A 24,273-nucleotide genomic window follows, 5' to 3' on the forward strand; every position below is an offset into this window, starting at 1 on the left:
ATAGTTTAGTATGAATGTATTTTAAAATTGTTTGAAGGGATCCATCTAAAATTAGGTCTAGAACATCCGAGAGGTGTATACGGTTCGTAATTGATGTATATAGATTAATGAATTAATTCCATCACTTCACGATTATATTACAATCACTTTCAATAGGAGACTTTTAAATCGTAATTTAAACTATTTAACATTTGTTTTGTTTTTTCAAATTAAAATTCACTTTTGAATACTTTCAACTTAATAAAAATCATTCAAATTTCAATACTAATATTTCAAATTGTCACATTTTTCGCGATTCCAACTTCAAAATACAAAATTAAACCATCATAACAGCTTCTAATATTTATAATTATTTATTTAAAAACCTTTGCTTCATATCCACCTAGGTAGGAATAGAAATATAGAATTCGAAGCCTAAAAAATTAGACAATCTTGAAAAAGAATCACTTAAAATTTTTCTCCTTTAAAACTGATTAACTTCAGTACGAAGAATTTTAAACTAACATTTTTTGTATGTAAAATGTATTAGGTTTAACAATTTAAAATATAATGCGATGGAAATTTAACAAACCGAAAAACATTCAAAACTGTTCATTAATAATTTGTTTTATGTTTTGTAATTTAATATTTCAAAATTAAAAAGACTTAAATACTAATAGAATCAAATTGCAACTTTAATAATAGAACAATTATAAATGAAGAAATAAACCTTTTCCAAATTGAGCCCCTGACATATTTAAAAAATTGCATAATTGAAAATTTTGAAATTTGATCAATTAAATATGTCAAACTTGAAGATACCATAAAATTGAAAAATTCTAAATAACGCTGACAATTAAATAATTTCAAATGGATAATATTGAACTGAACAATTTCTCGACTCGAATCTTATAATTAATTCATATGAGATTAATAAAGATCAAATTGTGCTTTATATATAAATACTTTTGAAAATTAAAATCTTCAGCATTTGTATATACCATAATTAATCAATTATAAATTTTTTAAGTTAAACGTTCAAATTTGAAATTGTCCAATCAGGAATGTTTTAATAATTATTATTTGAAAATATTTGAAGTTGTCTAATTTATAAAGCTATAATTGGAATATTGTTCAATTCTAAACGCCTCTTACTTATAGTTGTTTAATTATTAAAGCTTTTAATTTACAATTACGCAACTTAGAATTATTTCAATTATTAACTTTCTGATTTCAAAATCTTTTAGTTTGGAAGAGATTAACATAGTGTTTTGTTTAATTAAAAATTTGCAAGCATTGAAATCCCTGCAATTATTATTTTTTATTTGAAAATGAAAGATAAAAAATTTGAAAATTGAAATTAAAAACTTCAAAATTAAACAATTTTGAACTTGAGACCTTCGACAGTAATTAATTTCAGGATTTGGCACTGCAAAGTGAATAAATTTAAATCAGAAAAATGACACAAATAGAATCTTCTCTAGAAAGTTATCAAAAATGTTTAAATTCCTAGTACAAAAATAAAATTATTATCATTGCTCGTTTTTTGGATCCAGTTACCTTCCTTGAGAAAGAAAGTATTCATGGGATGCTAAATTGATCATGAAGGGGACTTTTCGACTTTTTAAAATAAAAAATGATGGATCATCTTAGATAAAGGGACAATTGCCTTCTATTTATAGTTTAGATGTTTGAGATAGAAAAATTAAGTCTTAATAAAAGATTCCGATGTTAGGACCTATAAATATTTGGAACGTTTACTAACATGTTTTCAATTAACTGATTGTGAATGAATTTGAAATTTACATTCACAGAAGTTTTGTTTCGGATCTGGAAAAAATTGTACATATATCACAATAATTCGTATTGTAAAAGTTTTCATTTTTGAATTCGCGAATTGTCACTAACAAACTTATATGTTATGATTGAAGAAGAACCTCTTTCAATTCCAAGAATATCGTTACTTTTTCGCAAAATTAGAATACAATATATGAAATTATACTTACATTTATGAAAAAAATACTTATTCAGTCAATGGCAAACTAATATAAATGCCCAAGAAAAGTTTGTACAAAAGTCTTATTAAAATAACTTTTTACATAATTAATCTTAAATAAAAATCTCTAAAAGACATTTAAAAACCACCAAAGCAATAAGCTTCGGTTTTGTCAAGAGCCACTTCCCTTACAAAAAAATATTATCTCTTTAGACTGAGTTTAATTCTCGGAAAATTAAAGTTTGTTTATATACTTTCATATGAATGGATCAAAAGAAATGATTTGTTTAAAGTTTCTCTCAATTTCGAAATGAGTCTTACAATATTTTAATATTATTTATTCCTATATTGATTTTCCTACAATAATTCCTATAATCGCAATCAAATATAGAAAATCGATTATAGTAAAATCATTATAGGCTTATAGAGAATTTCCTATAACTATTTTTCCATAAGAGATTCCTTGGTAAAAATAAAACCAAGTAATTCAGTTGAATCGAAATGACGTTAGATTCTGAATGCAGACAGTTAGACACCATAAGAAAAATCATCGAAAATTACGTGTGACTTCGGAAGACGAATTCTTCTCTATAAGTACTTACATTTACAGTCATTTCAAAAATATAGGAAGCCCAGCGAATATTAATAATAAAAGCCGATGAAACGATTTCCATTAAAATTTGGCAAACACAATTCCTTACGAACTATATTATAATCTTAATACCAGGTCACTTCTTCATAAATTACAAGTAGAGAATAACACACATCAACAATGAGTTTCATTCGTCAGGTTTCAGGTGAAAAAATCCAGATTTCATTCGAGATCATTATTGTGTTTTCGACGATTGCTTATTTTCAAGTTCATTTGACTTGATTCGAGGTGAAGCAGAGTCGAGGTTGGGGATGGGGGCAAACATGGCGAAGGAGGACGAACAGCGAGGGCTTCCAATTCACCACAGTGAATCTGACAAACTGTACTGGATGTGCTCAGAGTCGATTCTGAGAGCATTCCTCTTCCTTTGCCTCTTCGTCGATTTGTACTTACTTCTATGCCCACTTCTGTCCTATTCTCTTCTTCGTATATTCGGATGTTGAATAAGGTTCTCCAAAGACTGAAACAATGATTAAATTATTAAAAGTTTTAAATTTAATCCAAAAAGCTTAGTTTAAATCTATATTTGAAACAAGGAGTTAATCACTCTTGAAGTTGTGTGCAGAAGCCTTCGGGAAATATTTGAAATCTTTATATTATTTAAATTTTTGTAAAGTTTTTGCAATATTTACCAAAATCTTTGTGTAATCTGTTAAAATATTTGTGAAACCTTGTAAATTTTTGTGAAATCATTAAAACCTTTGTAAAAACTTCTAAAAAGTTTTGTACTTTTTGGAATATTTGTGAGATCATTTGAAATCTTCGAAATCTTGAAATCTTAGCGATATCTGTCAAGATCTCTGTGAAATAGATATTTGAATCTTTGAAAAAAAGATTGATCAGATCTGTTAAAATATTTGCGAAAACTTTAAAACTTTTGCAAAATCTTTGAAATAATCCGTAAAATCTTTGTGAAATATTTTGAAACTTTGTGAAATCATTTAAATATTACAAAATCATCATAAAGTCTTTGACATTTTTGTGGGATATTTTAAAATCTTTAAAGCATTTAAAATCTTTGAAAATATGTTTGAATCTTTGTAAAAGTTTTGTGAAACCTCTGTAAAATCTTTTGAAATCTTTTAAATTCTTTGAATTCCTTAAAATATTTTTGATATCGTTGAAATCTTTGTGAAATCTTCTTAAATCTTTGTGAAAGCATTGAAATCTCAGTGATATTTTTTGGAATCTTTGAAATCTTTGAAAACTTTTTAAATATTTGAAAAATATTTGTAAAATCTTTTGAAATCTTAATTCTTTATTCATTTTTAAAGCTTCATCAAATGTTTGAAATATTTGTGAATTGATTGAAATCAATGTAAAATATTTGAAACCTTAGTGAAGACTTTGAAATCTTTATGAAACCTATAAAATATTTGTGAAATCATTGAATTCTTTGTGAAATCTTTCAATTCTTTTCAAACTTTGTAAAATCATTATAAAATCTTTCAAATTCATTGAAATATTAAATTTTTTTGATTTTTTTGCAAAACCTTCACAATAGTCCCTGAAATATTTCAAATATTGAAAATTGTTTTAAAATCTTTATGAACTATTTAAAAATACTTGTAAAGTCTTTGAATCTTTTGTAAGATATTTTGAATTCTTTGAAATCTTTGTGAAATGATTTAAACCTCTGCCAAATCGTTGAAACCTATTAAATCTTAAAAAATATTTGTGACATGTTTTGAAATCTTTAAAGTCTTTGAAATCTTTGAAATTTTTGTGAAATCATCAAGACCTTTTAAAGTCTTTATGAAGTCTTCGAAATATTTGAGATATGTTGAATTCTTTGAAATATTTGTGAAATCATTGTAATTGAAATCATTGAAATATTAAAGATCTTTGTAAAATCTCTGAAATCTTTGTGAAATAATTGAAATCTTTTATCTTTTTGCAAAATCTTTAAAATAATTCCGAAAATATTTGAAATATTAAGAATTTGTGTAAAATCTTTGTGAAGTCTTTGAAATTTTTGTAAGATATTTTGAATTTTTTGCCATTTGATTGAAATCTCTGCAAAACCTTTCAAACCGTTCAAACCTTTTAAATATGTTAAAATCTCTGTTAAATGTTTTGAAATCTTTAAAATATTTATGTAATTATTCAAATCTGTGAACTCTTTTGGAATTTTTGAAACCTTTGAAATCATTATGAAATCTATGAAATATTTTTGAATAATTGTGAAATCATTGAAATCTTGGAAAACCTTTGTAATCTTTGTGAAATGTGTCAAATTTGTTGAAACCTTTTTCTTTTAATTTTTGAAAAGTTTGTGCAACATTTTGAAATTTTGAAATACAGCGTACACTCAAAAATAGAATTGCCAACTCCTCGATTTGAAACTAAATTCTTTACCTTAGATATTGAAACTGAGCGTAAGTTGGCGAGGGACCTGCGATTGCAAGTAGAGGACAGAAAAAGAATGTTGCATACATCCAACTAACTCCCATAACTAAGAGTAAAAATACGCCAATTTGGATATAGGCTAGCACGTGTGAGGGCAACATTAGTGCACCAGCCGCTCCACTCGTGATTGCTGCCATTAAAGTCGGGCCTCCCATTTGCTTTAGTGCCATTGTAACTCGGTCTACACTTTTTTCTAGACTGCAGGCCCGGTAACTCACTCCGTAATGCAAGGTAAAATCAATGGCTAATCCTAGAATGAAAAAATTCACAAATTAAAACTAGATTTTTAAAACTAATGAGATATTAGGAAGATGTAGAAACCTATAGCCGTGGAAACTGCAACGCTTTCTAAAACATTAAGTCTCCATCCTAGAAGAACCAATCCAGCAACCGTGACAACTATTGCATTCCCAATTGCTATAATCGCATAAAGGCTGACGAGGATATTCAGAGTCACGAAGCCAAGAACAGTTAACGCCAGTATCATCGAAACTCCCATTGCCCAAATAGTTCCCTCATATAAAGTTTTTTGTAGTTCGTAAAACTCCAAACGACTAACGAACCAACCGCCCTTCATGCCTGGTGGAGCATTTGCAAGTTGTTCTTGCATCCAGGTCTCTACCTGCAAGAATAAATAATTTAAAACAATTAAACATTTGTGGGCAATAATAATGTAATACTATTTATTATATTTTTTATTTCCATCTAAACAACCAAGCAACATAATTTGACTAGAAATAAAAGTGTGGAGAGTAAATATTAAAATGTCTTTCTTATATAAATGTAATGTTCAATATTTTAGACTATGAGTCAAATCTCCTGAAGTGGACACGCCATTCTTCGTGAAGTCATAAAAATTAATAAGTGTCATACAGTCGTCAAGTATACATTAATTCAAAAATATCCTACCCCATAGTTTTTAGCAAATTCAATGGTTTATTACTTATTTTTGCAATTAAATAATTTATGAAAATCTTGTTGAAAAATCGATTACGCCCAAACTTATGTTTTCAAGTTGTTAATTATATGCTTACATTATTACATACTTAAAACAAAATTTCAATTTGAGATGGAGCATTAAGTTAAAATTGCATTTGTTTACAAATAAATTATTAAAAAATGACTTAAATAAACTTTTTTCCATAGTTTGTTGTTGCGAAGTTCATTTATTGTGAGTAATGCCTGTTTTCTTGTATTCCAAACACCCTTACGCATTTAATCTAAACCATATTCAGCATAAAAATTGTTTTACTGGTAGTTACAACAAAAGTTTTAGCAGAGTCTCCATGAATTTAAAAAGAATGAAAGATGAGTTTACAAGAAATTTATCTTAATATCCCAATTCGACCAAAATTTAAAAGGGGAGTATTTCACACAGAAATTAGGTCAATTTTGTTACCTTTTCTTTTTAGCAAAAATTGAAAAAAAATTTTTCTGAGCATTATATCTTTTTAAATATATAATTTCACCTCTAATACTTTAAAGTTTCATCAAAAATCAATTATCGGTTCCAGAAATATCGATAATTCAAAAAAAATTCAACCTCAAAATTCATTATGGCGTATCTACCGTGAATACATATTTTTTCAAAAATCCTTAGAGCTTCAAATATTTCGTATGTATCAATTAGGCATTTTCACTCAAATGCCAGGGAACTTACTCTGTCGATTGCTGAGGGGGAAACAATGGCACCAAATGCATGACACAAAACTTTATTTTTGTAATATCTGCGTGATAAATAATAATTATCATCATTTTAGTATTTCATTAAATAGTTCTTAAAATTAAAAACTAATTTTCAAATACATTTATACACAAAAAATAATTTTTTATGAAGATATTAACAAAATAGTGCCAGAATGGACCAAATCCCATGCATTTGGTTAATTGTTTTCTCCCTCAGAACTCTACGAAGTGAAGTTAGATGATGGTTGAGTGAAAATACCTAATATAATTTCACCATGTTTCAATAAAATCCAATAACCAATTGCAAATCCTGAAATTCCTAACGTGTATTGCCCTTGTGTTAGTTATTTTCACCGGAAATTGGCGGTTTTATACAAAAATCATGATAAATAATCTCAATTTTTAACTATTAAAGATTTATCATTTTCCAACAATGTATGTTTTTCGATTTTATTGGCTTTTTTCACTGAAAATTGACATTATTAAACATAAATCATCAGATTTTAAAGGTTCATAATTTTGTAACAATGTTAGATTACGTTAGCGTTTTATACCAAAAACTGGCATTTAAGATAAAAATCATTATTGTTCTTGCAAAATTTTCAGTTCCGTAAAATTGATTGTTTGTGTTAAGGGAGTGCTTTTCGTCGGAAATGATTGGAAACTTTAATAAAAAAATATTAGCTTTGAATCCAATGATTTTTGTATCAAATAATAAAATTTGCAAACTTGAACAATTTCGGATTGTGTTGGTATTTTTGGTCGGAAATTGACATTTTTATCAAAAAATGATTAGATTTCAAAATGATTTATATTTTTTAACAATTTTAGATTATACGATGTTGTTTTACATCGAAAATAGATCATTCAAATCTAAATCATAATAATTGGACAAGGTTTAGAATCTCTTAACAAACTGGAATTATAATACTGTTTTTCGTCGGAAATAGGTATTTTTATTAAAAAAAATAGATATTTAAACAATTTTAAAGAAGATTCACAACTTTTTAACATTTTAAGGTTATGTTGGCGTTTTACATCATAAATCGGCATTTTTAGTAAAAATGCATTACATTTTAAAGAAGGTTTTTTAATTGACAGCTATTTGCTGTTTTATTTCGTAAATGTCGTCAAAAATTGTTATTTTTGATTAAAAATACAATCGTCGTATTATTTTTATATTATCATATTTTACAAAAATATTATATGTTAATCCTGAAGTTGATATCAATTCTCACGATTCATCAAAAATATTGAACTTGTTTTTTCTTTTCTATTATTTTAAATAATAAATACTATGAAATACAAAAATTTGATATTAGTATTAATTAACTTTATATTTTAATTTAAAAATTGCGTCAGCAAAAAATAATAATCCCGCTTTCTATTTAATAAAATCTTGTTTTTAACTATATTTTATGATCTGCTTTCCAGTATATTGCAGGTGTGCAATCTTTATTACATCACATTTCAAAATATTTCGAAGTAAAGAATATACTGTTGAGTGAAATTCCTTAATAAAAATACAGTAAATAAGTGAAACCGTTTCAAATCACAACATAAAAATTGGGGGGGAGGACAACACAAATTTGAACTCTACTTTTCAAGGCCTTTTCATAAATACCCAAATTGAAATCGAAGTGTCTATTTGTACGTACGGCTGACAAGCCAAAATATAGTGGCATGATTGGTGCAAATTTTTTCCAGCACCCCCACCATGCAACCTTTTTTCAGCCCTTTCACCTCTTTACTCGAATCATTATGCAAGATTGTGTACGGGCCGCCCCTACGAATATCCTCAGCCTAATGAAATACGTACAGCGAGTGTAAAAAGTTTTCGTACAACTCTTTTTTCATGCCTGATTAGGTTCTCTTAATTTTAATAATGACAAAGCTATACAAATTTCACTTTAAAGGGCTGCTTGCTCTCGAAATTCTGCATAAAATGAGCCCAAGATGTAGCTAATTTGTCTATTTATTTAAGTAGATATTGCAAAAATAGTGTCAAATTCAATGTTTCTTAAATGTTCAATAAGTTCGAAAATAATCAAAATTTTGCAATGTTCTTGGGCTGATTTTGAAACTATTTTTACATCGTGGTAACACAAATATTTTTGTAGAATATATGAAACGTTTAATCATGTAGTTTCAATGATATTTCCCCAAAATATATATTTATTTAATTTTTATTCTGATTTGCCTACAGGTAAGGTGTTTTCAAATGTTTTCAACTTTTTTACGATACTTTTGTGATACGGTGAAACATAGCTTCAAAATGAGCCTAGGAACATTGAAAATTTTGATAATTTCGGAAGTTATTGAACATTTAAGAAAACCTTGAAATTTACACTTCTTTGCAATATCTACTTAAAAAAAAAAAAGAAAAATTGGCTTCATTCTGGGCTCATTTTTATACAGAATTTCGAGAGCAATCAACCCTTTAAGGGTACTCCCCTCATTCTCGGGGTCAAAAAATCAAATTTTTTGTATTATCTTATTTGAATCTATAACTCTTTAACAATATTCCCTGAAAATTTCAAGTCAAAATTCAAAATACTCTTGGAGTTCTCGCCGATGCACGGTAGATGGTAGACGCGCCGCATGGACTCGACACGCAAGTACACGGTTTTTTTGGTTGGTTATTCATAATACCCTCGCCATAATTCGGTCCCCTTCGGCTTACTATGTGACTACTTGCTTGAAGAGTCAGGAGGGATTTTTTATGGACCTGGCATAGCTGATTGAAGGTGAGTCGGTTCTATACACGAAAAATTGCTTCACAAAACTTGAACGCATTTTTCTCAAAACATTTTTTTTACGATTGGCGGGAATTGTAACTCAAAACCTATTCAACCGATCAATCTGAAATTTTAATATGTTTTTCTACACATCAATGGCTATAACTTAGACTATTATGAAGAAAATTGATAAAGGTCTTCTTTAATTTTCATCTTGATTTTTAACTGAAAAATTAGATTTTTAACAAATAAAATCCTAAGGTAAGCCATTTTGTAAATTTTTGTGCAAAATAAATGATCATAGTCTATTCTCTAGCCAAATATGTACTCTTTCGAATCCCATTTGATTTTTTGGTTTCAGACGTTCCAGTAACTTGCAATCATGCCCGCCATAAAAAGAGGACTTTTCATTGACCGCAAGAAACAGCTATAAAATGTTGATAACAAAATTATGTAAAATTGTTTTCTTGTTTTTTAAGTTTTAAATTACATGTATGAAAATATCCAAGCCTATGAAGTCGATTTTTGTTCATTTAACAGCCCATTAAAAATCGCAAAAATTAGAAATCGAGAAAGGGGGCATAATTAGCTGTATAATTAGCTCTGGCACAATTGAAATTAAGAGAACTAAATCAGTCATCAAAAAAGAGGTGTATGAAAACTGTTTACACTCACTGTATGTATGCAAAGTATTACCTCAAATAAGTATGAGAAAGTGTATAAAAATTGGAATACAAAATTTTACAGTTTAGTTCTGTTTAGCAAATAAGACAAATATTCATCCTTAGAAGCTTGATTTTTCTAATTTCTATTATCTTAAAATAAATGTTGCAAAATGCTAAAAAGGGGGAATGTTTTCTTAGATTTTAGTGACTTCCCTGATAAATATATAAATGAGAAACTTTAAGCATTCATAAATATAAAATTGTAACTTATACTTTTCAACAGTCAGCAATTTCGATTTTAATTGCAAAATTACAAAACTAAATTCTCAATGTTTAAAGACTTTAAATTTGCCAATTTATAAAGCTTTAATCAAGATGAATTTAATTTTAAAAAGTTTTAATTTTAAATAGATAATTGTTTAATTATGTATCAATATTTTCTATTTGAATTAGTTTCGTTTTTTAAATGTTTTAATTAAAAGTTGTTCAAGGGTTCAGGATTCATACGTACGTAAAGTATAGTATAGTATAGTATAGTATAGTATACGTATAGTAAAGTTGATTACTTACTTGATTATAAAACTGATTCATTTTTGCAAAAGAGAGGCTATACTCAAAAGCGCTATCGTATTCGACCACCAAGGCTTTTATTTCAGGGAGAAATGGAACTTTCTTCGTACTATTTGACAAAGCAGAAGCTTCGATTGGCTCCCTCTGGAATTTCAGACCGGCTGTGAGTGGAGCTCCACGAGACCACAAATGAGATGGAGTCCGATGAAGTTCATAATTTGCCTCCGCTGCACACTCTCGTAAAACTTTAGGTTTGTAGGGGAATTTATTCCGTTCGCAACAAGGCATTCTGTCTGCGTCAGGGTCGGCAGGATCCTCACAGCGTCGTTCCATCCAATCTCGCAGAGTATCGATGAAACAGTTGGGAAGGAGCGGGCCAAGAGTGCTCCGGTAAAAAGATTGACTGCGAAGGTTCCGGCAAAACTGTTGCAGCCATTGTTGAGATTTCGGATGGGTGATGTCAAAACTTTCGTCTGGAACAATGGTACCTCTGGCTGCTGGATCCAAGTAGTTGCCATGGTCAACTGGTTTTATGCCCCAGACGAATCTGAGTGGAAGAACTTCTCCTCCATCGCCCTGAAAAATAATGTAATTTAATTCAGATTCATTACTTGCATTTTAATTAAAAGCGCACTCCTTTAAAATTAATTTTTAATTGAATAACGTATAAAAATCTATAATTTCCAAATTTAAAGTATAATATTCTACGATCTTATCTAGTCACACACAAAGCGTGACATATCTCCAGTAATTCGATCATGAGAATGAAAATTTTCAGAGGTCACTAAACTTAAATAAAACATTCTCGAATTTTGGCAGTTTACAATTACAAAGTCGAGGCATTACGTGCTGAATTTCCCCCAAATTTCTGAATTTAATTTAAAACCTAAAAAGTTAAACATTTTTTATTTAATGACAATAAAATAAGAAATAAGTTTTGACACCTGTAAAATTTTTACTTTTCGGCTTTAAGAGCACAACATTATGACACCTAAAAGCACTACTATTTCAAAATTCAACACTAAAAAACTGAACAAAGCTAAATTTGAAATTTACTTAAAATGAATGATTTTAAATTAAAATACTTAATCAAATTTATTTAATCGTATGCAATTTTTAAATTACAATTTTATCAAGTGGCGTCTAAAGTTATTGGATGCATTTTCTCTTCATAACTTTATAAGATTTCCGATAAAAATAAATATGAATCGAAACTAAATTTGAAGCAAGACTACAAAAAATAAATTCAACGTCATTTTTACTGATCAAAATTGAAGAATTTAAAATTAGAACATATAAAAAGGTATTATTCTAACAAACGAATAAATTAAAATATTTTCTAACTAGAAATATTAAAAATTTAACAATTTGAACTATGAAGTGTTGAAACCGAAACGATTCTAAACTTCATTTTAACAATTAATAGTAATTCATAATTAGAATTGTGACATTAAAACTGGTTTTTGCGGAAGAACCTTAAGCATTAATAAAAATAAAATTGTAACTTATGCTTTTCAACAGTCAACAATTTCGATTTTAATCGCAAATTTCCAAAATGAAATTCTCAATGTTAAAAGACTTTAAATTTTACAATTTATAAAGCTTTAATCAGAATGAATTTATTTTAAATTAAAATTATTTTTTTAAATTTAAATTAACTGTAATTTGTCATCTTAATTAGAAAACAACTTTGTGATTAGGTATTGCAAAACTGATATTTCCAATTTGAAAATGTTGATAATAGCATATTTCAAATTTAAGTTTCAACGCTTTCTTTATGCAAAGCTTGTGATCAGATCGTTAGAAACATTAATAAATCTTAAATCGAAATCATTTAAAATAGCATAATTTCATGCGATAACAAATGTTAATAAGATGTTAATAAATGTTCATTTCTAGAAGTAACATTTACTACAATATTTAGTTCCATAGAGTCTTTGTAAGTCGGTCAAGAGACAATGCTTAAATTGAAACTTGCTTCTTTTTATTACTCTTAAATATGAAACTTTCAGAAACAAGATATTTCAATTTTTTAAAATAAAAACTTATATTAATAAGGACGTGATTTTAGAATCTTAAGGGGGTAGTACATATTCAAATTTTCAAAAAATCGATTTTTTTTAAATTTCAGCCACCATATACCCTTAGAAATAAGGTAGAATCCTTGTTTCGTCCTAGGGCGTATCGGAAGAGACCGAAAAACGAATTACTCCGAAAGGCCTCGAGCGGTCGAAACGCACCATTTTTCTTACTTCAAACTTTAAACGCGTTTTTCTCGAAACGCACTTTTTTGGAGTGGTCGCCACGATTCCAGCTGATCTACTAGACCGATTTTATTAAACTTTCTTTTTTAAATGTTTAGAAAAGACTTGGCTATCGTATGACCCTCGGTCATGATTTCCATTAATACTTAATAACAATTTGAGACAGTAAATGTTGAAAAAACGGAGACAAAAAAACGATTTTTTTTAAATTCACCATTTGTTTATTTATCAATATTTATTAATGACTGGATGTCAATACAAAATGACAAAAATTTTGTTTCGTTAGTCAAAATTATGCCCTACAACACAAAAAATAATTGCGAATGTCAAATAAAAATTAATGCAGAAAAATATTAAAACAAAGGTCCTTGAACATGTACTACCCCCTTAATTTAAAGTATTTTAAAATTATATATCATTTCAGATTCATTGCAACATACCATTTCGAGTTTCTCGAACCAAAACCGCTTTGAGTAAATCAGGTCGTACTGCTCGAAAGGGTGCGAGCTATCGAATAATTGAAAACTCGGCGAGTCTGGTAATTGTAGGCCAGGATATCTAAAAACTACCATCCATCCTGCTATGGAAATTCCTCCCAAACTGATAAACCACAACCATCTTAGGCTGACACTCACTTGTGTGAGACAGTTGCTGAAACCATTCGAAACTCTATCCATGAACAGTCTCAAAGGCTTGATTATTTTTCTAACTACAAAGTGAGCCGGTGTCAGAAAAGAGAGACGGCAGTGTTCTGATACCACGACGCTCGCTGGCAGCCACGTGACCATTAGGAAGAAATTCGCTATCACTGCCATTCCTGAAAATAAACTGAAAAAACGAATTTGGAATTTGGAAAATTTCAATTCCACAATATACTGAGCGTTTTAACATTGCTAATTACTAAATGGATATATGATCGCCCTAAAGTTGTCCGAGCTCAAGTAAGAAATTGGTCTAATACCTAAAACAATTGATAGCAGTCACATTGCTAACAATAGAAGCAAAAAAGGCCACAGCCGTTGTCAAAGAGGTAGTAAACATCGAAGGAAGCGCATGATTAATAGTTTCTTGCACTAGTCTCTCCATTCCACCATTCGTTAATTTGTGTTGTTTATTGCTCTCCCACACTTTGCAGTAAATAAACGCGTCATCGGCTCCGATACCTGAAAACAAATTTACTCATTTAGAATTTATAACTTAATTATTTTTTATTCAGGACTCGGGCTCACTCAAAGATAAACAAATAATGGCATACAGTTTTTAAAATAGTTAAAAAATAGTGACATAACATGTATGCAATTTCGAGAAATTTCGTTCTTCAGGAATATATAGTAAAAGTTTCAGATAAAAACTCCCAATTGTAATATTTGTGTTTTTTAACAAAGAAAATTAGGTTAAACGCTTTACATGTAGAAAATTAAAAAAATAATGAACAATATGAAGTTAAACTTGATTTTTTCAAGATTAAAATCCTATGGATTTGCAAATTATATGTACACAAATGAAATTGATTGATACAACCATATTTCAGTTAAGTGTCTATCCGTCCGTCGTACTTTTCTCCATCGATAGGATCGGATATGATAGGATCAGATATTTTTTATTATCAATCGAGAGGGTAAACACTGCTGTAATGTGGTGTAAATGCTGTTATGTAATCCCATGTAATTTTTGGTAATATACTTTTCAAACATTAAATCACATTTAGCTTATTTCAAAGGAACTTTCCTCGAGTAATAACATTCAGTTTTTAACGACATTTTAATTGCAGCAGGAAAATGAATATTCAAAAATGTGCCACTAACAATGTATACTTTCTTCAAAATAAACAAATAAAATGTAAACTTAAATGTTTTTTAAGTCGAGTACATACATGACTTAAGGTAGTTGTCTAAAAAAACAGATCTCTGAAAAAATAGTTTCTCTATGATTTTAAAAATCAAAATAATCTTACTATTATGTAATTTAATATTTTAAATAACAAATTTTAAATTACAAAAACATTTATTTCAACTATGCTTTTGCCATTGAATCTTTTCTTACTATCAAAGCTTAAGAAATTTGGAAAAAAGCTTGAATTATAATAAATTAAAGCTTATTTTCTTGACAAAATATTATTTACAACTCTACTGTTAGCAGTTATGGACTATTTTAAAAACTGGAAACTGTAGAGTTGTACGGAATGTTTTTCTCGAAAAAGTAAGTCATGATTTATTAAAATTCAACCACTTTAACAAAAATTAGTAAGAAGCGACGGTAAGAAAAAATTCAATTGCAAAAAATAATGTTAAAATAATTATTTTTGCAAGCCTTAAATTTTTTTCTTGCAAAATTATGTTTTTCATTATAATACATAACTGATGATATCACTTCAATTCTCAAAAACTTCGACGATTTTCTTCCAGATAAAGAATTTATGGCAATATAACAAACTTAAAAAAAATTAAATATCAATTATATTTCTGCATTATTTCCGAGATTAAATAATTAAATATTTGTATGTATACGACGCAGTCCCTTAAATCATTAGTAATTTTGATATCACTTTTTTCAGTTTTGATTTTCCGTTTTATTTCAACTTTATTTTTTTCCAAACTCGAATCTTTCCTACTTGAATTCTTATTAATTATTGCAAAGGATACCTAATTTGAACTATTCTACAAACAGCAAACCTCAACATTTTTTATAGTAAAGAAAACTATTGCTAGTATTTAGCTTTGTTTATTCTTAAAGCCATTCACATTCAAATATTGGTTACTTTGTACATTCTTTATCGAGAAATTGTGCAATTATAAGATTTTTAAATTTGGAATGCTTAGAATTAGATATTTTATACTCTTGAATGTTATTAAATCAAATTTGCTGATTTTTAAAATCTTTAAATTTGATCTATCATTACTTTTTTAACGATATTTAGTTACAAATATATCGACATTAAGGCTTTCATTTAAAAATTATACTTTCAAACAATACGATTGAAATATAAATTTGTTTATTTTTCAATAATCAAATTTAAAATTATTCAATTTTGAACGTTTTCAAATTCAAAATGTTCCACCTTCACGAATAAGTATTACAAACGAAAATGATACAATTTTGGAGTACCTTCTTTAAAAAATTGAAAAAATCGTATTCGGTAAGGGATAAAATGGAAATTTTACATGCTATCAAAAAACAGTCTGTAAAACCGAATTGGCAATTGAAAAGAAAAAAAAATAATATACTTCGGAATTGATGTATTGATAAATCAAAATCCAAAAAGTTTGATTACAAACAACCATCCAGCTATGTGAAAATATAGTGGCATTTGTGTCAAAATAGTGGCAATGCTCAAAAAAGGTGTCAATAGTTGCGTATGAGCGAGGCCTGTTTATTTCATAATATCCAAATTATTCTTACCAACGACGACCACAACTGCCAACAAGTTCATGAATGGAAAGAAATTTATCCTTAAAACCAGGGTGTAAATTGCGTAGGAAATTCCAAGGCTGAATGTAACGGCGAGGATTGTTGTGACAGTAAGTAAAAGGGAAGTGGTGTAAGCCCAGATGCAAACTGTGATGAAAGCAAATCCGGATAGTAAGAGGGATGAATCCGACACTAGGAGACGATCAAAGAGAGTACTTTTCAGTCCAAACTCGATGGCGACCACGCGAAACTTTCCGTAGTTTAATCCAGCGAAATTCAAGCCTTTGTAAAAGTCCAGAGTTGCGGAACTAGCAGCCATTGGTAGCATTAACATCGCCGATCGAAGAGTCGTATTTAACTTGCTCACTGAGCCTTGTTTCTGTAAGATAATTGCATAATAGTTAGTACATTCGAATGCAAGTAAATTCAAGCGACTTGGGTACAAAAATTGTAATCGTAAGACAGATTTTAGAAAATGATCTTACATTCACCGAGATGAAGTCTACGTCTAGAAGATAATGCAGGAGATGATACGGTGCATTGTGAGCATAACAGTCAACTGGAACTCGTTTCTGACAATTGAGATCCTCCGCGCAATCTGGAGTTAATTGCAAATTGTGATAAAAGTAGGCGCATCTCTGAAGAAGAATTTCGACCCGCCCAAGGTCGGATTCAGTGACTCCAAGGCAAGAACTTCTATTGGAAAGAAGAGCCACGAAGTTCGCGGGGGACCAACTTCTACAACATTTCTGAGCCCCGGCACCATTTTCTGATTGCGTTTGGCACAAGGATATAAATCCTGCATTGGAACGAAGTGCGGCGTCAATATGGCATTGAGCTAAGACACCTTCCATAGACCACAAACTTTTTTCTTCAGTCTCATAACGTAAAACAACGCGGGCATAGGCCGAGCTAGGAAGATTGCAAAAAAATCCATCGTTGTCTGACTGACCTTCAAGATCGTCTATGCCATCTAAATGATTCTTGCTTCCTAATTCCCGAAGCTCTTCCCATTTATCTTTTATCTTATCACTCGTTTCGTTTTTGAACTTCTCGTGCTTTTTCTCTTTCTGCTTATTTTTGTTCTTACCCTTTTTCTTTCGAGGTCCTTTCGTTGGGCGATTCTGGAAATTGGTTTCATTCTGGAATTTAAATTTAAGGGCTTAGTAATATTCGAATTCAATTCAAGAACTTATTAGAAGATTTTGGAATTTGGCATGAATATCAAATCTGCTTAAACGATTTTTTAAAAGCTGTGCAAAGAGTTGATCAGTCTCGAAAACTGGTGTACAAGGTTTCGTGAAATTTTTAAAATCTTGTTAAATCTTTGGGACATCTTTTGAAATACTTAGAACAGGGTATCTAGTGATCAGGCAAAGCATTTTAACAGAATAACTGAATTTTCAACAAAAAGATAAGAATTTTCCATCTAAAAGGATTTCGGCTAAAAAATATGGCTTTTTAAATAAACTAAACTAAAATTATGAATCTTTAACCAAATAGGAGAATTGTCAATAAAATAGTTGAATTTTTAATCTGCAAAGATGAATTTTCAACCAAATCATCGCATTTTTAATTTAAAAAAAAGAATAAACGATTAAACTTCAACCAAAAATAGTTGCATTTGCAAAGAAATAGTTAAATTTTTCAAGCGAAAAAGACGAGTTTTTCGGAAGATAGATGAATTTTCAACCCGAAAATTTAGATGTGACAGTTGATATTTCGAATTTTCAACAAAATAGTCAAATTTGGAACCAAAAAGATCAATTCTCAACTAAAATGATAATTTTTAAAACCAAAGTGCTGAAGTTTCACTTTTTAAGAAGGTATTAATTTTCTACCACAGATGAATTTTCAAGAAAATAGTCCTATTGTCAACAAAAGAGATCAATTGAAACTAAAATGGTAAACTCTTAAAGCCAAAAAGACAAATATTCAACCAAGAAGATTAATTTTCTATCAAAAAAGAAATACATTTTCAACTAAAATGATAAATTTTCCAAACAAAAAGACGCATAATCAACCAAGATAGACTATGACTCTTCAACAAAAAATTTAATTTCCAAACAGTTACATTAAAGAAGAAGAATATATGTATTTCAAACCAAGAAGGTTAGTTTTTTTGCCCAATAAGAGCGAATCTTTAACGAAAAAAGGTCAATTTTCAACAAAAAATGAAAAAATTATTTAAAAAATAAGATTTCCAGGCATCACAGTCCCTATGTGATAAAATATAGGAACCAAAGGATACTTTTTGTCACGCTCATAGGGTACTTTTTTATCGCTCAAAGGGTAAAAACAAATTCAGGATAAATTCATAAGACTTCAAAAAGATTTAAGTTAAATTCAAATGAATTTGATTGATTTCCGTAAAATTGGAATGAATTTAGAGGAATTTAAGGGAAACGAGAAGAATTCAATGAAGTTCATGAGAATGAAAGTGAATTAAAAAAATCCAAGATAATTTAAAAGAATATAGGGCAAATTAATAAGAATTCAGGGTGAATTCCAATAAAAATGTCAAATCTTGAAACCCTACTAATTTTTAATCAAAAAAGTGACTAATGACTACAAATCAATTCAAAATAATTTAAATGAATTGGAAAAATAAAAATTTTAAAATAGAAAAAACCCATTTATTTCAGTAAGATTTGATTGAATTTAGAAGAATTTAAGGGAAATGAGAAGACTTTGATGGAATTTATAAAAAAGGCAGCGAAAATTAAAAAGCAATCAAGTGAATCAAAAACAATTAAAAATATGTAAAAAAAATTCTTTAAATTCAATAAGTTTGACATGAGTTCAGAAAAATAAAAAATGCATTTAAAAGAATTTGATGAAATGTCTACGATTTTAAAGTGAGTTTACAAGACTTCAAGATGAATTAAACAAAAAAATGTCAAAAACCATTGAATTGAATGAATTTATAACCTTCCAACAAGTAGATCAATTTTCAATAGAAAAATATGCATTTTTAACAAATAATGTAATAGTAGATGTTTCAAATAAAAAACATTTTAATTTTAAATCCGACGGACACCCTGTTCATTTTTTTTAATCTGCCTCATAAGATTAGCAATCAAATCATGGCCTTGCTTTGAATAAATAAAAAATAAATAAATATAAATTTTCAAAACACATCAAATTTGGATACGTATAGATACTACTTTGTTTAAACAGTTTCAAAATTAAATTTCTGTACAAAAAATTCAACGAAAGATGTTCTTATCAAATATACCCGACACTAAAAAGTTTTCTAATGCACTTTTTAAAATAATTTTCTGGCTAGAACTTTTGTTAATTTTTTATTCTTACTATAGTGTGAATTAGTAATTGGCTGCAATTTTTCAAATTCTAATATGGACAATCTGATTTTTTAAGAAAAAGTTTTTTTTTTATCAAACTGTAATGTTGTTTGCCATTTTGTATCTTTACTATAATGTCGTTAAAAAATTGTTAAAATATCTGAATAATTATTTAACTGCAATGTTTTTGATAATTTTGTATTTTTTCTAGAATATGATTTTGAGGGGAAAACATTTTACTTTCAGGTATAAGACCTAATGATAACAGAAAATTCATTATATTTTAAATTTATCTACTTCGATATAAACGAAGAATCCGTAAGGAGTTCTTTGACTTACAATGTTTTGTCTTTTTGACCACTTTGACAATTTTCTCTCAAATTTAAATTAAAAATTTAAGAATTTCATATAATTTTACAATTGCGACATTATCCGAAGAATAGCACTTTCAATTGTAAATTTTCGTATCTACAAGAAATTATGTTATTTACACAGATTTAATCAAAATCAATGATGAAGGCCAACACTTGTGCCAAAACTATTGAATCAATTTATTTGTTTTAAATTCATTCGATCCTAAAGTCAAGTCGTACTCGGACATCGAAATTCTTGACGACTTTTAAAATCTTCGTGAAATTTTGTATGAAATTTCTGTAATCTTTGAAATTTTTGTGAAATCTTTAAAAATTTTAAACTGAAGTGGAAATCGTTCGGAATTCAAAATTCAAGTGTTCTTTCCCTCGAATCTGTGTAACCTGTAGAAACTAACATGAGTGTAAATATAATTTTGTACCTGTTGATTCATGTGTTGTATATAGTGATAGTACTCCAAAGGATTGTCCACAAATTCTCCTCGAGGACGAGATTCCTCCATTAAATTTTGCCATGCTGTTATTCTTTGAGCAAGAACTGTGCCTCTAGCTTCAAATCCCTAAAAAGATAATAAACGAAACTTAAAAGTTGTCATATCTAAAATCCGAACATCCTAGCAATGTCGCAACTTCTTACCAGTTGTGGATCAGAGAAATCTGGAAATTTTTTGGTCGTAAATGGCACAATTAAAAAAGTTGACGAAAATACAAAGACTGCTATCAAAATTAAATAAGGATGATGGGCCACCACACGGGAGAACCACCACACGTCCATTTCTCTCAACAATAATTTTTGACATTTATTGAATTTAAGCAAAATGAAAATTTGTCAACGAAGTCAGTAGATAAATAAAGTAAAAACCCTGTGGAATGTATCATTCATTTTTATTTTCACTATAAATGAACTTAAGGTCATTGTGTCAAAGCAGTCCTTATAACTTTGATTAAAATAATTATTGTTATGATTAATACTGATTAACAAAATACTGAGAGGTTATACTGAAGGAATGTTGAAAATTAATCTCGAGCGTTTATTCACATTTTTTCACATCACTTTCATCGGACATTATAGTTCAGATGACTTTAACGTCCGATAAAATCTGAATAATATTATCTTCAACATGAAGCCACTGATTTATCCGTCGATCCCACGCCTATTCCTATAGATTTTATTTAGGTTTAAATTATTCCGCATCGCAACGAGGGTTCGCCGTAATTGTTCGATCGGTTGTTTAAAATTAGACTCTTCCTCGTTTATAATTCATTCTTGGGTTTTCAACCGAAGAACAAGTGCAAAAGACTTTGGATTAATTTGATCAACTTTTGTCACATTGACACTTGTCAACAATGTTGTAATTAAATAATGATCTGATGAAGAACACTTTCACAACCTCAAAAAAGGTAGTCTGCTGTTCTCCGCGAATGGTTTTGACGTATGCGCATGTGCACTAACATAAAGAATGCGTCACGTGACATCTGGACTTGAGACCATTGAGACTTAAAAAAACATAATTAATTCATCATATTGGAGGGAATTGACGTTATAGTATCTTATTTTGCTCAAAGCAGCCTTTATTATTCATGAAGGTATAATCCTAATTATATATTGATATAAAAATATTAATATTTTGAAAACCTTTTTCTTGTATTTTTGGCGCGTATTTTTAAAATTAAAACCAGTTTGTTGAACATCGCTAACTGGCAACAATAATTGATAGTAAGATATCAGTTTTTATAACTTTTGCTTATAATATTATTTTTGAACGTTAAAAAGTATCCTAAAGACAGACTTAGAGACAGACTTAGAGAGGGATTTTTTATTTATTACAAATTTGTCTTTAGAGCGACATCTACCTTTTCGCAATCAGCTGTTTAACAGTTGTGCCATATGGACGATTGAACAATATGCTGAAAAGTTTGTGATGTGATTTACAATATTTGTCAAATTTATTGAATAATATCATGGGAAAGGGTAAACAAGCCCAGAGAACCAAAAACAATGCTAGGCCATCCAACAGCAGTCGGAGTGCCGAATTTTTGGGATCGACAGCCCAAAATTTGGTCGGATTTTCAGCTCTTAAAGATGCTGGTAGGTTATGTTTGACACATTTATATTTTGGTTATTTGATCTTAGTTTTTGAGGTTTTACATAACTTTTTACATTATTTGAGGGTAAATTGGAATTTTCTATTACCTTCAAACATGTATATCACGGACAAAAATATGGTTCAAACCATTTGTAAGCACTTGCAAATTTGGTTGTTTTCATCGAATGTACAGTATTTTTTTCTTAGTTATTTTAACGCATCCAAGAATTGAAGTAAATTTTCCACTATACTTATAAAAAGAATGAGATAGGATTGCCTTAATATCCCACATTTTTGCTCCCTATACAACCTTGAATTAAATATATATGATTTATAATTCAGAGAACTATTTCGTGTAATTTTCGAATTAATCTATAACAGTAATAAGAAGATACCTTTTATTCGAGAATTCGTTTACTTCCTAATTTTAAGTAACTTTATTGGAAAAATGACCAATTCAAAAGCCTTATTTAGTGCAAATATAATTTAAATTTCAAAATGAAGTCTTATCAGTTGAATGGTACTATGTTGATAACATTGACAATTTCATCATTTTAGCTTGAAACTTTTAACATCATGTCCCTTAAAGTACCTATGGAAAGTGATTGGCAAAAAAATTAACCTATTTTGAATGTTATCGAATATTTTACAATTTTATTTTAATAAACTGAAAGCGTAATGATTGGTTTTAAGAGGTTAAAAATCGAGTAATTTGAAAAGAAATCCGATTGCTTCGAATTTTCATAATAAAATAATAAAAATTGCAGAAGCAAAGTCATTGAAAATAAATATCACTCCGACCGATTAATGCAAAATATTAATAATTTTTTTAAATTGTTACAAAATATTTAATTTGTATACATATATAACGAAAATTCGTATACCCCAAAATTAGAATATTTTATAGAGAATTACAGAAAAATTATAATTTGTATGTTTCAAATTATGTTTTCAATTTGTTATTCTTATTTTATTTAACTGATCTGAATTTTATACGGATTTTTAAATAGGACTTTGATTATAAATAGTACAAGTGCATACTATAGTTTTTTTTAATCCGCATCACCTTGCTTACAATCCCATAGTTATACGTGTATTGTTTTTTAAACGGTGTCAGACGTACTTTTATGTCATGTGTCCTGGCATGATGATATAAACAGAAGAGCACAATTTCATTCAGGGTTTTCCTAGCTTTTATTTAAGTTTCAAAACACGGTATTTTTTGGAAACTTATGAAATTTAACCAATTTCAAGTTTCCCAGTAAATATGGCACTTTAGGTCAAAAGAAATGAGAAGATAACGATAAAATAATGAATTGTTTTTATTAAAAATGTAAAAAAAAGCTTTTTCAGTTGAATTATTATGAATCCTGATAAAAGAATTTTATTCGGCGTCAATGGTATCATCAGAGGTAACAGAAGTGAGGTTAGATTATGTCTTATGTTGCCAACGATGCCAAATCCTGAAATTTCATAAGTTTCACTTATCTTGATACTTTTCATTGAAACTTTAGACCGAAAGTTTCAAAAAGTATAAATGATATAAAGTTCTGAACGTTCTGAAACGTTGCTATTTGTTCGTCTATTTTGGATTTTTACGTTAAGGTGGATCTGCTTTTTGCATATTGATAAAAATAATTCTTCTGAAGCACAAGCTTTTAGACATAAATAAAAAGACTTTTTCTATTAAACGCGCTTTTCCGCGATGAGGGACAAGTAATTTTGTTGCGAAATTTCTGGGGTTACTTTTACAACAAAGTCTAATTTACATCGACATCTTGGTGAAGTGCATAATGTGGAAGCAAAGAAAGTTACTCCCGAGAAAAAATATATATTCTTATGGTGTCCAAAAGAATACGCTTCCCGCGTTAGTTTTTCTCTTCACATGAAAAAAATTCACCCAGAGAACCTGAAAACCTCAATAAAAGTATCCCAAGAGACACAGTAAGTATTTCACATTATTATTGTTTTTTTTATCTTCTGTAATTTTTAAATTAAAATATAAAATTACTGTTATTACCAAATTTTTGTATTTAATAGTGTCTATTATCTAAAATCTAAAATAAAAGGAAAGAGATGCAAGGACAATATTTGTTATAATTGATGAAAATGAATATGTACTTCTGCATCATTTTATTTTTTA

General features: G+C 28.8%; 3 protein-coding genes across 5 annotated transcripts in view; 2 read left to right on the top strand and 1 right to left on the bottom strand.

Annotated features, from left to right (window-relative positions):
• Window positions 1-21,434, bottom strand: part of LOC117169846 (protein dispatched-like) — a 33,926-nt gene extending 12,492 nt beyond the window's left edge. The window contains exons 1-10 of the mRNA XM_033356354.1: window positions 20,681-21,434; window positions 20,466-20,603; window positions 16,853-17,509; window positions 16,359-16,746; window positions 13,921-14,122; window positions 13,400-13,787; window positions 10,696-11,271; window positions 5,358-5,658; window positions 4,986-5,286; window positions 2,791-3,087 (exon numbers count right to left, since the gene is read on the bottom strand). Coding sequence (XP_033212245.1) covers window positions 2,791-3,087; window positions 4,986-5,286; window positions 5,358-5,658; window positions 10,696-11,271; window positions 13,400-13,787; window positions 13,921-14,122; window positions 16,359-16,746; window positions 16,853-17,509; window positions 20,466-20,603; window positions 20,681-20,818 — 3,386 coding nt within the window. The 5' untranslated portion in view covers window positions 20,819-21,434. The remainder of the gene's footprint in view (window positions 1-2,790; window positions 3,088-4,985; window positions 5,287-5,357; window positions 5,659-10,695; window positions 11,272-13,399; window positions 13,788-13,920; window positions 14,123-16,358; window positions 16,747-16,852; window positions 17,510-20,465; window positions 20,604-20,680) is intronic.
• Window positions 21,435-21,932: 498 nt separating this feature from the next.
• LOC117168700 (E3 ubiquitin-protein ligase listerin) overlaps window positions 21,933-24,273 on the top strand; it is a 19,428-nt gene continuing 17,087 nt past the window's right edge. The window contains exon 1 of the mRNA XM_033354389.1: window positions 21,933-22,132. Coding sequence (XP_033210280.1) covers window positions 22,006-22,132 — 127 coding nt within the window. The 5' untranslated portion in view covers window positions 21,933-22,005. The remainder of the gene's footprint in view (window positions 22,133-24,273) is intronic.
• Window positions 23,667-24,273, top strand: part of LOC117168701 — a 4,563-nt gene continuing 3,956 nt past the window's right edge. For all 3 annotated transcript variants that reach the window (XM_033354390.1, XM_033354392.1, XM_033354391.1), the window contains exon 1: window positions 23,667-24,074. Coding sequence is in view for 1 of the 3 variants with exons in the window: in XM_033354392.1 (XP_033210283.1) it covers window positions 24,016-24,074 (59 nt within the window). In the remaining 2 variants the exon portion in view is untranslated. The remainder of the gene's footprint in view (window positions 24,075-24,273) is intronic.

The sequence above is a fragment of the Belonocnema kinseyi genome, chromosome 3 (assembly GCF_010883055.1).
Source record: "Belonocnema kinseyi isolate 2016_QV_RU_SX_M_011 chromosome 3, B_treatae_v1, whole genome shotgun sequence".
NCBI lineage: Eukaryota > Metazoa > Arthropoda > Insecta > Hymenoptera > Cynipidae > Belonocnema > Belonocnema kinseyi.